Source organism: Prionailurus bengalensis, chromosome D2 (assembly GCF_016509475.1).
Source record: "Prionailurus bengalensis isolate Pbe53 chromosome D2, Fcat_Pben_1.1_paternal_pri, whole genome shotgun sequence".
In the NCBI taxonomy this organism is placed as follows: Eukaryota; Metazoa; Chordata; class Mammalia; order Carnivora; family Felidae; genus Prionailurus; species Prionailurus bengalensis.
Genome location: NC_057351.1, coordinates 31,029,785 through 31,046,705, shown reverse-complemented (window position 1 = coordinate 31,046,705; position 16,921 = coordinate 31,029,785). Strand labels below are relative to the sequence as shown.

The following is a 16,921-nucleotide window of genomic DNA, read 5'->3' as shown; positions in this document are numbered from 1 at the left end:
GGCAGGCAGTGGTTCTGCTGAAGCTCCGCTCTTTGCTGGGCCACAAGGAAGAGGCCCACGGAGGCCGGGCTGATGTGCCTCCCCAGGTGTGTCTGGGGCCGACTGCATACCACATGCCAGACTGAGCACATCACACCCAGAGGTCACTGTTAGATCCTAACTTGCCCTCCTAGCAACCCCGTGAAGGAAGAGGGACGTCCCGTTTTGCAGATGAGGCCGGGCCAGGCTAAGTAGCTGCCCGACGCCAGAGTTCCCGTCTGGGACAGGAATTGCAAACACCCAGCTCAGCTCTCTGACCACCCTGGGCCCTTTCGCCACAGTTGAGCTCAACCACACCCTATCTCACTCTTGACTCTCTACCTTTACCCCCCCCCCCCGCCCCGGCCTTGCTCCTGCCTGGAAAGCCCTTCTCCTCCACCAGGCCTGGCCCTGCTCCACTCGTCCCTTCAGGCCCTGGCCGAGCCCTGGCTCTCCTGAAGCCTGCTCTGAGTGCTCCAGCCCCTTCTCGGCCTCCTCTGCTCCCCAAGGAACGATCGGTCTGGAAGACAAGCCTGGGGGCAGGCACCGGACTCTAAGCAGGCTCCCTCCTTCCCTCCTCCCCGCCACCCTGAATGTCAGTGTCAGGGCTCAGACTAGGCGTGAAGCAGGCACGGGGTTGGTGGGTGAACACACTTCCAGTGCCATCTGGAATCGGGATTCCAGGCAGGACACTGGGGACCCCACATGTGCACCTCCACCCCCGGGAATCCGGACTCTGCCGTGCTACCCCTGCTTGTGGGCTCCAGGGGGATATCGATCTGGCTTCTCAAACTCACAGAGCATGTCCCAGGCGAACCTCCTGAGGTCTCCCCAAATCTGCCTGCCCGCACGTCTGCCCATATTAATGCTCATCCTTCCTGCTGCTCAGCCCAAAGCCTGGCGTTTCTCCCTACCTTCGCCCTTTCTCGGCCCTACGTCCAGCTAGTCAGGGCATCTCACTGACTCCACTTCAAACGCTCCCAGATGAAGCTCGCCTCTCACCACCTCAAGTCAAGCACCTGTCTGGCCTCCCTGGCCACCCTCCCTCCCACTTCTGAGACCTATTCTCAACACAGCGCCAGAGTGATCCCGCTAGAATCGTAAGTCGGCTCCTCTGCTCAACCCACTGCACAGGCCCCCACTGGCACTCAGTGGAGAAACCAACGTCTGTGTGATCGTGCCTGGACGATCGATCCCAGACCAGGCCCCATCCAGCCTTCCCCCTGCCCGAGTGGCCGCTGACCTCCTCTCTTGCCCGTCCCTGCTCCTCCTCCTTGCCCCTCCAACACACCAGGAAGCCCCCACCTCAGGGCCTTTGCACTTGCCATATCCCTCTGTCTGGATGTCAGCATGGCTCTCCCATTTACCCCCTCTGATCTTTGTGCAAATGCCACCTTCTTCATCAAGCCCCTTCCTAACCCAGATCGGATGGTAAGACTGTAACCCCCTACGCCCACAGACGTATCGCTACCCGACGCAACGTGACTTTGACTCATATGCTGTTCCTCACGTGTCTCCCTCAGAGAGCGTGGGTCCCCCGAGGGTAGGAGCGTCCCCGTTCTGAGGTATGCCCAGGACTAGCACAGTGCCCGGCACTTGGAAGGTATGTGACAAACGTCTGCCAAGTCAGTGACTATCGGGGTCTATCTTCCGTTTTTATTAAGCCCCAAATCACAGACTGCCTGGGGTTACCTAGATCAACCCCTCTGCTTTCCGGAAGGGGAGATCAAGGTCAAAGAGGTGAAGTGACATGCCAGGGTCACCTGGAGAGCCGGGCACAGCATAGGCTGCCGGGCAAACGGAGCCCAAAAAGAGAAACAAGGGGAACAAGTGGGGCCAGGCTCAGGGCCTGAGTCAATCCGGGCCAGACAACACCCCTGTTACTGGAGTATCCCTGCTGCCGTTCCCCCGACCCACTCAGTTGGAACAAGCAATGGCCCCGTGGCCTCTGCTGTCCAGATGAAGCAGGGTTCTGGGCTGGGCAGGGAACAGACAGCCCTCAAAGTTGGTTCGTCTCCGCAGGGCAAGGTCCCAGAGCTCCGACCCCATCATTCTCAAAGTTCAACACACCGCCCACTCCTTGTCGGACATGGGCCCTCAAGCAGTCAGTGCCAGCTGCTTCCAGGGGCTCTCTACGAGTCCCTGCAAACTGTCCTCAGGCCTGTCCTGGGGTGTCAAGCACGCGGAAGCTTTTCGTAACTCCCGAGAAGGGAGAGAACGGCCCTCGGCGCATAGACAAGGAACCGGTTTTCCAAAGAACACCTCCTGTTCGGTACTTTCAGAGCAGGAAGGGACTAAACCTGGCACCATGGGCTTCTGTGTGCGTCATTCATTCACCAAAGGTTGTTCACCCCTAGCCGGGCTCTGCACTTCAGTGCCAAGCATGGTCCCCGCCCTCAGGAGCCCACTGCCCTGCACATAACCTAGTGGGCTGGCCAGGTGTCCCAGCCCCGCTGCCCACCATCCCCTGCACACCCGCCCCCACCTCACCTAGTACCCCGGCTGGTGCTCACCACCACCCTTCAAGGCAGGTAGGGGAAGCAATAGTGACCCCAGGTGACAGATGGCACAGGAGAGGCCCGGGCAGGCCAAAGCAATGTGGCAAAGGTCGTGCAGGGAGCTGCTGGCAGAGCCCAGGCTAGAACTCAGGGCTTCCGACCCACACCCAGGGCTCCTCAGGTCGCTAGGGAAGACTGCCCTCTCCTGGCAGACGGGCAGTGTGGACAAAGAACAAGAAGGCATAAGGAAGGCAGGGCCGAGTTTTGCTGTTTCATCGTACAAGGACTTACTCAACCTCCCGCCCATCTATCTGCTCACTAGACTGGCGTCTCCAGAGCCCGAGGTGGGCCAGGCAGGGCCTGCAGTCAGAGTTTCAGAGCCGAGACCCTGCACGGCAGAGGAGAGACAAGCAGCAGAAAGAGGCGGCCCCAGTGACAACCACGACCCTGACAACGACAGCCGTGCGCACAGAGGCAGCGGCTCGGCTCGTGCACGCGGAGTGGGCGCGGCCGAGGTGTGTACCCCTCCCAAACCACTGAGAGTTCCAAGCCTCGGGTGCGCACTTAGAAACAAGCCTGGCACACGGCTCCAGCTCTGTGGATGCCTGCTGCTGCATAAACCGGGAAACGCCCCTGCAGGGTGCACATTGCTCCAGCTCAGCCACACGGTGAGGAGGAAGGGAAAGCGAGAGAGGTCTCAGCTACTGAGAACGCGTGCCCTACACACGTGCACGCCTGTGCACACGCACGCGGCACACACACACACACCCCCTCTCCCCGTTCTGGCAGCCGCTGGATGACCCACTGGCTCAATTTTGGGCTGAGTGTGAAAGAGCCTTAGGAGGCCACCCTTTCCCTCCATCGTATTTTATGTGACAGCACACGGCATTCCAGGGTGGCTCCGATCGCATGGCCCTGGCCCCGGAGACACGTTACCTACTGGAATGAGGTCTCCAGGGAACAGCTTTGGCCAAGCCAGAGTCTTGGAGAGACTGAGAGAGACCCCACCTGGGGCTCAGAGCCAAAACTGTCTCACTCTGTATTTTTCGTAAGATAACAACCTTCGACTTTGGGGACACGGAGCTCCGTCTCTGACCTCTTGGCAACTCTGCACCAACCCGGGCCGGGGCATGCAGTAGGGCCTGGGGACGTCCTTGCCGACCCCTCCTTTTTCCACCACAATAAAACTGCCTCCTGGGTCATGGTCATCCAGAAGGAAAGGAACACAGGCAGAGGAGTTGGGAGATAGGTTCTGGTCCTGCCTCAAGCTGGTCACAGTGTCATTAGGCCTCAGTGCCTTCCTCAGTAAAATGGGCCTCATAAATCCCAGTCATCTCCTTACCAGTGGCTCTGAGGACCAAAGGAGACAAAAAAGGAAGTTCTGAGAAAACTCGAAAAGCACTGCTCAAAGTTAAAGCACTACAGTCTTCATAAAATAAATCTCAACTTGAGACCAAAGGACATTTTCTCTCTCTTTGTGGGGCTTTTATCTCAGCTTTTCTAAAAAACTCTTTCTGAAGGGACAGAAGGGAGACACATTAGACTGTGTTAAATACAGAACACTAAGAATTAACGTCACCAGCCAAGGCTAAGGAAAAGGCCCCCTGGCATTAATGATTCTAGCAGGACTTCCTCCAGGAGCCCTGACCTTGGTTTCTGTCACAAATATTTTCCCTTTCCAGGCCCAGCAGGAAACAACTAATTCACCAGATGGTGTCACCACTGTGGGCTGGTGGCCATCTTGGATTCTCTCAGCCTGGGGCCCAGCCTTCTCACCTCTATCGAAACCTCAAGGAGTGGCTTAGTTCAAAGAGTTTTCTCTTTTTTTTCCTTTCGAGGTGGTTTTCTAAAATGCCCTGAGCCTTCTGGCCCCCTCACACGCATAGGACTGATCAGGCCCTGACCCACTGTCACTGACGTTCTAGAGAACGGGGGAGGCATCACTGAGCTGCAACCCACAGAGGCCAGGCAGCCCAAATCGGGCCCAGGCAGAGAGGGCGGCCCAGACTGTTAGTACACCAGGGAAGGCCTGTCTCCATGGAAAATGTGTATGCAGCTTTGGTCCCACCCCCCCCCAGCCCACTCCTATACCTGTGACCCGAGGCTGGGATACGCTCCTACCCTCCGGCCTTCTGAGGCTGGGAATACAAGGGCAAGGATCATGGATTCTAGTTGTTCTTTTCCCCCACAGCAGGGCTTGAGGTGGGAGGGAGGTGTAACTGCCTCCGACTCGGGAAGCCGTGTGGCACCCGGAGTGGATGTGACCTGAGAGTCGGTCTGGGGCCTCTCTCTCCTCCTGCCACCCACCAGCTGTGGGTTCTTGGGCAAGCCCAGTGCCTCCCTTCCTCAGATACAAAATGGAGGCACTGTTACGGTCTGCCCTTCATCAGGCACAGGTACAGAGTAAGGACTGAGCCAGGAGTGCCCCCGCTGCTGGGGGCGCCTCCCACACAGGTTCCCAGTGGGGACACATGGGGGCTGGGTCCCCTGGCCTCCAGCACTGGCCTCTAACAACTCCCAGCCTCCCCCGAGGAGCCCCTCCATCTTTCTTCTCCCGGCCCACCCAGGTCACCCAGACCCTCCTCACCGACCGCAGGTCTATCAGACTCTGGAGGGACCTTAGGGCTCACCAACCCCAACAGCCTTCCCCTTGGCTTTAGAGAAGCCCCTCCCAAACCTCCTTTGAACAGGAGCAAATCACGGGAAAACCCAAGCTCAGGGCCTGCCTTCCTGCCTCCCCTGCACCCCGGCCAAGTATCTTTCCGTAAGTACTGCAGTTAATTCGTGGAGAGGGAACGAGAGAGCCAGCATATCACTATTTTGCAAACCCTCAATGAAGTAAAGAGCGCAGGGGACGAGCAGCTGCAGCTGCCAGGTCACAGAAGAGACCACGGGGCCTTCTGAGCCCGCGTGGCGGCACACAGCACCCCTGTGACTCTGCTGGCCGAAACCAAGCCAAATCTGATCGAGCCTCTGGCTCCACCCGGGGAGACAGGGGGAACAGGGGCTGCGACATGACATGGCCCAGCTAAACCTGGAGATACAACGAGCAGGGTCCAGACTGGGGGATGCCCGGTGAGCAAGCCCGTTACCTCGGCAGACACACTTCAGGGGAAGAAGAGCGGGCAGAGCGGTTCTAGATTCCACGGGCCACATCGGCCCCATGTGAGCTGTGGCGCTTGTTTGGATCCTGATCCAAGGCCAACAGACTCTGTGGGACCAGGTGAGAACATCTAAACGCTCACCAGGTATTAGATCGTAAGAAGCTACTGTCATTTTAAGTATGATAATGACCTTTTTTTTAAAAGATCCCTCCCCACTGGGGCGCCTGGGTGGCTCAGTCAGCGGAGCGTCTGACTTCGGCTCAGGTCATGATTTCACGGTTCGTGAGTTCGAGCCCCGCGTCAGGCTCTGTGCTGACAGCTCGGGGCCTGGAGCCTGCTTCGGGTTCTGCGTCTCCCTCTCTGTTCCTCCCCTGCTCACACTCTGTCTCTGTCTCTCTCTCAAAAATAAATAAAGATTTAAAAAAATAGAAAAAAAATAAAAGATCCCTCCTCCCCTTAAGGTACCTGCTGAAATACTGGCAGAGGAAGTAACAGGAGGTCTGGGACTTGTTTCAAAATAATCTGGGGGGGGGGGGCCAGGGAGAGGGCTGGGGGGGAACCTTAGGTGAACTAAGACTAGCCCTGATTGGTAATTCCTGAAGCTGGGAGGTGGGCACACAAGGGTTCATGAAATCACTCTCCCAGTTTTGAAATTTTGTTTGAAATTCTCCAAAATAATTAAAAGAAAAATAAGGTCTGACCTTCCGACTCCGTCACCAATCTTACTTACTTCTAAGCATCAGCCTACAGAAATTATCTGCACCGATTAAAGAACAACACACACTACGACGTTCAATGTGGCATCACCCACCCAGAGCACAACGGGGGGCGATGTGACAGTCCACCTCTACGGGGACGGCAGGTGACACTGGGTGCTTCCACTCTACAGACTCTGTGAACATGAAATATGATGATGATGTAAGACTCTTCAGCAAACAAGATAAAGTGTCCATGAGCTGAAACTATGGTCTAACATTGTCTTTATAATAACAAGCTACAGACAGCCCTCCTGCCTGCTGTTATTTATTTTTGAAAAAATTTTTTAATGTTTTTATTTATTTTTGAGACAGAGAGAGACAGAGCATGAGCAGGGGAGGGGCAGAGACAGGGGGAGACAGAATCTGAAGCAGGCTCCAGGCTCTGAGCTGTCAGCACAGAGCCTGACGCGGGGCTCGAACTCACAGACTGTGAGATCATGACCTGAGCTGAAGTCGGACATTCAACCGACTGAGCCACCCAGGCGCCCCAGTGCCTGCTGTGTTTAAATAAGCAGCCAGGTACTTGGGGCGCCTGGGTGGCTGAGCGCCTGGGTGGCTCAGTCGGTTAAGTGTCTGACTTTGGCTCGGGTCATGATCTCACGGTTCGTGGCCCTTGTCTGGCTGTGTGCTGACGGATCAGAGCCTGGAACCCGCTTCGGATTCTGTGTCTCCCTCTCTCTCTACCCCTCCCCCGCTCATTCTCTCTCTCTCTCTCTCTCTCTCTCAAAAATAAACATTAAAAATAAATTTAAATAAACAGCCAGGTACCAAGGGTGAGATGCGCCTGCCCATTTCTAGAGGAGTCAGTCCACGGGAGGGAAAGGGTAGAGGAAGCAGCTGCCTTTCTGGAGCCTCAAGTAGTGAGGCCTGCAGCCCACCAGGGACAACAGGGACCGAGACCCTCAGGTGAAGGGTGACATGGTCAGGGGAGGGGCTTGGGGCTAGGAGTGAGAATTTTTGTGTCTTATCCCTGCTCTGCTACCAACTCACAGGGGACCCTAGACAACCCACTCTCTAGCTCATCTGCAAACAGAGGAGACGGACGCTCTGTAAGTCCTTTAGCACTAAAATCTGAGGGTCTCTATGGGGACTTGGTAGCTCCAGGAACATCACAGGATGCTCCGGCCCTGCAGGGGTCCTCAGAGCCCCCCCCATTAGCTGAACGCTTCCTGCGCCCAGCCAAGCCCTGCCAGGAAGCAGTACTGATGCAGCCTGGCAGGTGGGGACGCAGGCGGTCAGAGAGGCTGTCGGAACCCAGGCCCCTCCCATTCCCACATCCACATTCCTTCTGCCAGTCAGCCCAGAACAATCTAACCCACTTCCTTAATGAACTCCATTCCAGAGTCCACACGCGCACACACGCATGCACTGAGCGGGCCAGAGGCCCCTTCTAATCTGGAGGCAGCCGGGGCACCTCACGCCAGCCTGACCTCAGGCAGGACGCGTGCTCTGGGTCCCGCTAGGTCAAGCGCAGGGTGACCTTGAAGGAGGTGTTCTGCCTTTCTGACTGAAGGACATAGAGGCCCGGTGGCCAAAAGCTGTGATTCCCAAATCGGGGTCCATAACCGGCTTCATGAGTCCACAGGAATTTAGAAATGCAAACCTGCTCAAGGAATGTTCTCCACTCTGAGATAAAGTCCATTCTACTTTTCTGGTACTAAAACATCCTTTCTTTTATGAAATGCCAACCACATTTGATGGTAGTTAGGTTTTTAAACTTTTTGTTTCTTTCTTTCCTTCCTTCCTTTTCTTGAAAACGGATACGTTTAACAAGGTTACACACTGGCAACCTTAGAAAGGTCCTTCCCTTTTTAAAACTGGCCTGTGAAATCCCCACCACTGGGATTAAGGTGGCTTTTAGCTCTTCCTGCAGTCCTGGGACCTCTACGGTTAGTGTCCTTATAAGAAAAGGTACCAGAAGGCCCATGCCTTTCTCTCTCCCTCCCTGCTATCTGTCCACATACAGGCACCAGGGAAAGGCCATAAGGGGACATGATGAGAAGGCGGCCATATGCATGCAGGATGAGAGCACTCACTAGAAACCAAATCGGTCAGAACCTTCATCCTGGGCTTTCCAGCATTCACATCGTGAGAAAATAAGTTTCTGTTGCTTAGGCCATGGGGTCTGTGGTATTTTGTTGTGGCCGCCCGAGCTGACTAATGCTCTTATGATGGCCTCTCTCCGGTCTAGGTGTCAATCCCCTCTGCAAAAGTGAGACAGTGACATTCCATGAGGCCAGCATCACCCTACTGCCAAACCAAACAAAGGCATCAAAGGAAAAAGAAAACTACGAACCAGTATCTCTTACAAATCTGATGCAAAAATCTTCAACAAACCAAATCTAGCAACGTAAAAAGATACACATCATGACCAAGTCGGATTTAACCCAGGAATGCAAGGCTGGTTTAACATCCAAAATCCAATTAAAGTAAGATACCACGTCAATAGAATAAAGAGCAAAAACCATATAATCATCTCAACAGACATGGAAAAGGCATCTGATAATATTAAAACACCTCCTCATGAAAAAAAAAAAAAACCCTGATAAACTGAGAATGGAAGGGAACTTTCTCAAGATGACAAGAGTATCTACGAAAAGGTCATAGCTAACATCATACTTAACGTGAAAGGCTGCAAGCTTGCCCCCTAAGACCAAGAACAGAACAGGGATGTCTGCTCTAGCTACTTTTATTTAACATTCTACTGGAGGACCTACCAGGGCAATTGAGCAAGAAAATTAAATAAAAGCCATCCAAATTACAAAGGAAGATGTAGGGGTGCCTGGGTGGCTCAGTCGGTTGAGCGTCCCACTCTTGATGTCAGCTCAGGTCACGATCTCATTGTTCGTGGGTTCGAACCCCAAGTCGGGCTCCAGGCTGACAGCACAGAGCCTACTTGGGATTCTCTTTCTCCCTCGCTCTCTGCCCCTCCCCTATGCTCATGTTCTCTCTCTCTCTCTTAAAATAAATAAACTTTATTTTTTACTAGAATTATTTTTTTACATTTATTTATTTTTGAGAGAGAGAGCGTGAGCAGGAGAGGGGAAGAGAAAGAAGGAGACACAGAATCCGAAGCAGGCTTCAGGCTCTGAGCTGTCAGCATAAAGCCTGATGGGGGGCTTGAGCCCACAAACTGTGAGAACATGACCTGAGCCGAAATCGGACACTCAACCGACTAAGCCACCCAAGTGCCCCAATAAATAAACTTTAAAACAAGAAAGGAAGTAAAACTATCTCTATTTGTAAATGGCATGATCTTATAAATAGAAAATTCTAAGAATTCACTAGAAAGGTATTAAAACTAACGAATTAGGTTAGCAAGGTTGTAAGATAAATCAATATACGAATATCAGGGCGCCTGGGTGGCTCAGTCGGTTAGGCATCTGACTCTTGATTTTGGTTCAGGTCATGATCTCAGGGCTTGTGGGATCGAGCCCCATGTCGGGCTCTGTGCTGACAGCATGGAGCCTACTTGGGATTCTCTCTCCCCCTGTCCATCCCCCACTCGTACTCTCTCTCTCAAAATAAATAAACATTTGAAAAATAATACTAAAAAATATATATACAAATATCAACTGTATTTCTATATAATAACAAGGAACAAACTAAAAATGAAATTGAGAAATCAATTCTACAATAGAACAAAAGCAATAAACTACTTATGAATAAAACTTAACATAAGAAGTATAAAACTTCCAGTCTGGAAACTATAACACATCACGTAAAAAAGTAAAGAAGACCTAAGTAAATGGAAAGACATCTCATGTTCATGAAGCAAAAGAGTAACTATTGTTAAGATGGCAATACTTCCCAAAGTCACCTACATGTTCAACGCAATCCCCATCAAAATCTCAGCTGTAATCCTAAAATTCGAAATGCAAAGGACCAAGAATAGCCAAAAAAAAAAAAATCTGAAAAAGAAATTCAGAGTTGGAGAACCCATTTCCTAATTTCGAAATTCACTGCAATACTATGGTAATTAAGACAGGGTTGTGCTGGCACAGAACAGACAAATGGATCAATGGAATAGGATTGAAAGTTCAGAAATAAGCCTCCACATTTTCAGTCAGTGGATTTCTTTAGGGGTGTCAAAGCCATTCAGTGGGGAAAGGATTGTCTTTTCAACACACGTACAAGAACAACTGGATTATCTACATGCAAAAGAATGAAACTAGACCTCTATCTCATGCCATATATAAAAATCAACTCAGGAGGGATCAAAGACTAAATGTAAGAGTTATAACTATACAACTCTTAGAAGAAACTATTTGCCTCTTAGAAGTAAATCCTCATGATTAGACATGACACCAAAAGCATAGAGCAACGAAAGAATAGATAAGTCAAAATGTAAAATTTCCATGCATCAAAGGACACCATCAAGAAAGTGAAGACAGACTAAAGAATTTTAATCGCAGCCACTGGAGAAAAATTTTGCAAATCACATACCTGATAAGAGACTGGTATCTGTAATAAATAAAGACCTCCTGCAAGTCAACAATAAAGACAAAAAAAAAATGTTTAAATGGGCAAAGGATCTGAAGAGACAGTTCTCTAAGGAAGACAGATAAATGGGGGCGCCTGGGTGGCTCACTCAGTTAAGCATCTGACTTCAGCTCCGGTCATGATCTCACGGCTCGTGGGTTCGAACCCCGCACCCGGCTCCCTGCTGCCAGTGCCAAGCCCGCTTCAGACCCTTCGGCTCCCTCTCTCTCTGCCCTCCCCACCACTCATGCTCTGTCTCTCAATCTCTCTCTAAAATAAACATTAAACAATTAAAAAAAAAAAATGAAGGTAGACAAATGGATAATACGTTCATGAAAAGATGCTCAACGTTATTAGTCATAAAGGAAATGCAAACCAAAACCATCATGAAATACCACTTCACACCAGAAGGCAGGCTACAAATGAAAACGATAATCACCACCACCACCATAATTAGCCAGATGTGGAGAAACGGGAACCTTCACGCATCGCTAGGAGAAATGTTAAATGGTACAGCCGCTTTGGAAAATGGTCTGCCAGGTCCTCAAAAAATTAACCAGGGAATTAGCACGTGACCCAGCAGCTCTACCCCCAGGTACATATAGCCAAGAGAAGTGCAAGCGTCTTCATACAAAACCTTGTACATCAACGTCTAAGCAGCATCGTATTCCTAATAGCCAAAAGGGGGAAACAACCTGAACGTCTGTCGACTGGATGAATGGATTCACAAAAGGTGATGTATCCACACGATGGAATATTAGTCATAAAAAGAAATGAAATGGTGATTCATGCGACAACATGGCTGAGACTTGAAAACATGATGCTCCGTGAAAGAAGCAGGTCACAAAGGAACACGTATTGTACGATCCCTCTTTTTTTTTTTTTAATTTTTTTTTAATGTTTTTTTACTTATTTTTGAGACAGAGAGAGGCAGAGCATGAGCAGGGGAGGGGCAGAGAGAGAGGGAGACACAGAATCCGAAGCAGGCTCCAGGCTCTGAGCTGTCAGCCCAGAGCCCGACGCGGGGCTCGAACTCACAGACTGTGAGATCATGACCTGAGCCGAAGCCGGACGCTCAACCGACTGAGCCACCCAGGCGCCCTGTACGATCCCTCTTTTATGAAACGTCCCGAAGAGGCAAATCCACAGAGGCAGAAAGTAGATTCACGGTTGCCTAGGGCTGGGGTGGGGGTGGGGAACTGGGGTATGAAGTTGCTTTTTAGAGTAATGAAAATGTCCTAAATCTGGCTGTGGTGGTGGCTACACAGCTCTGCGAACGTCCTAAAAGCTACTGAACTGCCCATTGTAAATAACTGGTTTGTATGGTATGTGAATTTTAGCTCAATAAAGTTTTTATTAAAAAGACAGCAAGAGGGGTGCCTGGGTGGCTCGGTCAGTTAAGCGTCCGACTTCGGCTCAGGTCATGATCTCGCGGTCCGTGAGTTCAAGCCCCGCGCCGGGCTCTGTGCTGACGGCTCAGAGCGTGGAGCCTGTTTCCGTTTCTGTGTCTCCCTCTCTCTCTGCCCCTCCCCTGTTCACATTCTGTCTCTCTCTGTCTCAAAAATAAATAAACGTTAAAAAAAAATTAAAAAAAAAAAAAGACAGCAAGAGGCTGAGACAGTATTAGAGCAGATCCCTCCGTATGCCTCACCGCCTCCCCCCCCACTCCTGACCAGGAGAATCAGCGTCATCTGAGAGTTTGCCAGACATCCAGACCTACGAAATAGGAAACTCAGCACGGGAGCTCAGCAGCATGCATTTTAAACAGGCCCTCCCGGTAATCCTGAAACTCACTAACGTTGGGGACTTCTGCCTAGACTATGTGGTTCTCAACCTTGACTACGCATTGCAAGCATCTAGGGAACTTAAAAAAAAGGACCCACTCCCTGGCCCCCCAAGCAGACCTACTAAATCAGGCTCTCTAGGGATGCAACTCAGGCGTGGGTAAGTTTTAAAGCTCCCATGTGAAACTATGTGCAGCAGGGATGAAAAAGACTAGATGAAGACCTGCTCTTCAGGCCCTTTGAGTTTGGCCCAGGCCCAGCTCACTGTGGCCACCTGGTGGCCATACTGGGGAATGACTCTATATCTTCCTTCTGCTCTGACCCACCACTTCTCACTACCACTAACTCCACCACCAGGAAGCCCTGCATGGGATTCAGGGATCCTCATCCTCCCCCAGCAGAGGTCAGCAGCATCCTGGCCTCTGGAATGGGGGCGGGTGAGCCTGGTTACCAAAAGGTAATGTCAAGTCCTATGACTGGGCCAGGAGGGTTGTATATGACAGAGCCCTGCAGACAACTACTTGAAAGGCACATTTTTTTCTAAATAGGCTGACATCCTGGATTTTTCATAAAATTTGTACTTTCATGGAGACTTTTTATTTTTTTGAGAGAGAGAGAGAGCGTGCACACACATGCATGCACAAAGGAGGGGCGAGAGAGGGGGTGAGGGAGAAAGGGAGGGAGGGAGGGAGAGAGAGAGAGAGAGAGAGAGAATCCTTAAGCAGGCTCCATGCCCAGTGGGCAGCCCCACTGAGGGCTTGATCTCATGACTGTGAGATCATGACCGGAGCCAAAATCAAAAGTCAGACACTTAACTGAACTGACCTGCCCAGGCACCCCAACCTTTTAATTTTTTTTTAAATTTTCAACGTTTATTCATTTTTGAGAGGCAGAGAGAGACAAAGCATGAGTGAGGGAGGGGCAGAGAGAGAGGGAGACACAGAATCCGAAGCAGACACCAGGCTCTGAGCCGTCAGCACAGAGACAGATGCGGGGCTGGAACTCACGAATCGTAAGATCGTCACCTGAGGCAAAGTCGGACGCTCAACTGACTGAGCCACCCAGGAGCCCCCACCTTTTAATTCTTATAACTTAAAGAGTTATTCAAACAGAATTTTTAACTGAGCAGATCAATCTGGGGCCAGCCCCGGGCAGCACAGACATACACGGGTCGTGGGTGGGCAGCCGGGCAGCATCAGCTGCTAAAACACTGAACGGCTTCCCTGCAGGTGGTTACGTGGCCACCTGCCAAGACCTTGGAGTGGCCCCATCTACCAACCTGACTCTTGCCCGAGACCCTCGGTGCCCCTCATAACCCAGGAACAGAAGGGTTAACACCCAGTACCACAGGGGTCTAGGACAGGGTGTTTGCTCTGACCGGCCACACCGTGACTGGTCCCAGGGCTGCAGCAGCGGTTACTCTGAATATCGCCGGTGCTGGACATCAAGCACTCCAAAGTCAAGCCAGGATGAGTTGGGGCGGAGGTGTTTCCATTTCACAGATCACTTGCAAAAGGCGAAGAAATAACTAAGAACTGAGGAGGGTCCCCCAGGATCCCTAGCCACCTCACACCCAGTCAAACACAACCCGGGCCGTGCACATGGGGAAGGACACCTGGGTCCGGGCGAGGCTCACCTGGCGGTAGGTGCAGATGATGATTTCCCGCAGGTGGTAGTGCATGGGCGTCATGGTCTCACTGACTGTGTCCAGGGCTGCATCTACCTCCTTCTTCACCTGGTGCCCAGCGGGCAGCAGCTGCACCACCTTCATCACCACCTGGGGCCAGAGGAGCACCAAGAAAACCAAGGAGGGTAGGTGGGGCCCCCAGCCCCAGGCTCACCCCACACTAAGGGCCACCTCAAGGTCCATTTCCAAGAAACAGTGCTGGGAACACTGGATATTCACATGCAAGTTTAACTCAAAACAGATCAAAGAGCTAAACAAAGAGCTAAAACCATGAGACTCTTAGAAGAAAATACAGACGAAAGCTTCATGATGTTGCATTGGGCAATGATTTGTTAGATATGACATCAGAAGCAAAGGCAACAAAAGCAAGGACACTATCAACAGTGTCAAAGGGCAACCAACAGAAGCAAAGGAAATATTTACAAATCACATATTGGATAAGGGATTGATATCCAGAATACGTTTAAAAATTCCCATAATGCAACAACAAAACAAACCAAATCAAAAATGGGCAAAGCACTTGAACAGGCACTTCTCCATAGAAGACACGCAGGTGGCCCATAAGCACATGGAAAGATGCTCAGCATCCCTCATCATTAGGGAAACACAACTCAAAACCACAGTGAGATGCCACCTCACACCCACCAGGATGGCTGCTATCAGAACAAAAAACAACAGGTGTTGGGGAAACGAAAACCCTGGTGCTTTGCTGGTGGAAGTGTAACATGGTGCCACTGCCACGGAACACAGTACGGAAGTTGTTCAAAAATTAAGCGGGCTGCCATATGAGCCAGCAATTCTACTTCTAAAAGTGCAAGCAGATATTTGAATGGATATTTGTACTCCCCTGTTTAGAGCAGCATCATTCACAATAGCCAGAAGGTGAAGATAACCTGTGTCCACCGACAGATAAATTGATAAACAGAATGTGGTCTGTATATACAACAGAATGCTACCCAGTCTTAAAAAAGAGTGAAATTCTAATAGACCCTCAACACGACAGAACCTCAAGAACACCATGCTGTGCTAAGTGAAATAAACCAAACACAAAAGGAGAAATTCTCTATCATCCTACTTATCTGAAGTACCTAGAACAGTCAAATCCATAGAGACAGAAAGTAGAACAGTGGTCACCAGGGGCTGAGGGGAGGGAGGAATGGGGAGTTACTGTTTTGTGGGGACGGTCAGTTTTCAATGAAGAAAGAGTCCTGGAGGTGGATGATGGTAATGGTTGCACAACAATGCGAAGGTACTCGATGGTTGCACGACAATGCGAACGTGCACGACAATGCGAATGTACACTTTAAGGCTGGTTAAAATGGTAAATTACATCGTACGTGTATTTTACCACAATTAAAAAAACACAAAAATCTAAGAATCAGCACATCAGCGAGGGGAAGGAAAAGGGGAGTTTCCGGAGAGGGAACAGCATATGCAAAGGCCAAGAAGCTGAGGGAGCTTGACAAGTTTGAGGCCAGGGTGACAGGGCAGCAGGGACAGCAAGGCCAAGAGCAATGTGAGGAGGCCAGCCAACCAGGCGGGAGCCGACCACAGCACCAACGCCAGAGAGCCCCATGCCAGCTCTGAGCTCCACGTTCCCCGTCTGTAGGGCAGGGACACAGCCGCCTACTTGCAGGGTGTCTGAATTGATGACACGTGGCAAGCGTACAATACAGGGCTGACTAAATTAGAAACGTTAGTGGCTATGCATTCAGTGCCCTGGACTGAAACGGGGGTGGGGCAGGACAGGCCCTGACCCCGCATCGAGGTCACGAGCCACAGCTGGGTCCCAAGTGCCTGTCAGGGAGCGTCGGTGTCACCCAGACGAGATGGTGGCCAGGGCCCCCCCCCCACCCAGGCGGAGCAGCCCAGCGGCAGGGCCAGGCTAGACCGACCCCGCTCTTCTCCAATCGCCATTGACCAGGGCCCGGAGCCAAGTGGACCTGTGCTTTGGTTTGCTCACTGTGAAATGGGAGCAGGGGAGCACGGAGATGATGAGGTGGAAGAAGGTGACGTCATGAAGAGGAGCTCTGAGGGTCCCCTGACCTGCCAGTGAGACGTGCCCTCTCCCCTCGCCCAGGCGTCCCCCGGGGGCCCCTTGGGGCATGCTCACCTCAAACTCGCCCTTGGTGAACTTGGCATCGGGCACACTCACAAGCTCCTCCTCGCCCACCTCGGGGAAGCCCTGAGGGAGGACAGCTGCTAGTACAGGGAGCACCTCTGTCCAGGCCACGCCCTCCCGCTGCGGGGAGCCCCTTGCCGGGGGCGCTGCCAGCCCCACGTGCCCTCTGCCCAAGACTGATGGGAGAGGCTCCAGGACCGCGCCAGGCCCCGTCTCTGCCCCCCACACCCTCCTGCCGCAGCCAGCGTCCCCGGACCGAGCCCCACCCTGCCCCATCCACACGTGGCAAGCCACGCATACTTGGATGTGCCAGAAGGCGAGCACAGCCACCACCATGGCGGTCGTGGTCCGGCCCTGGCCGCTGAGGCAGCTGAACACGAAGCCGGTGCCTGCGTCCTTGGCGAGGGCAGCCCGCAGGGCCTCGAGCAGTCGGTCGAAATCCTGGGTGGGGAGACCAGGGGCTAAGTC

At 52.0% G+C, this 16,921-nt stretch overlaps 1 protein-coding gene across 1 annotated transcript in view; it reads right to left on the bottom strand.

The window, feature by feature from the left end:
• Positions 1-16,921, bottom strand: part of PALD1 (phosphatase domain containing paladin 1) — a 73,153-nt gene that overhangs the window by 7,299 nt on the left and 48,933 nt on the right. The window contains exons 16-18 of the mRNA XM_043596544.1: positions 16,754-16,894; positions 16,445-16,516; positions 14,281-14,421 (exon numbers count right to left, since the gene is read on the bottom strand). Coding sequence (XP_043452479.1) covers positions 14,281-14,421; positions 16,445-16,516; positions 16,754-16,894 — 354 coding nt within the window. The remainder of the gene's footprint in view (positions 1-14,280; positions 14,422-16,444; positions 16,517-16,753; positions 16,895-16,921) is intronic.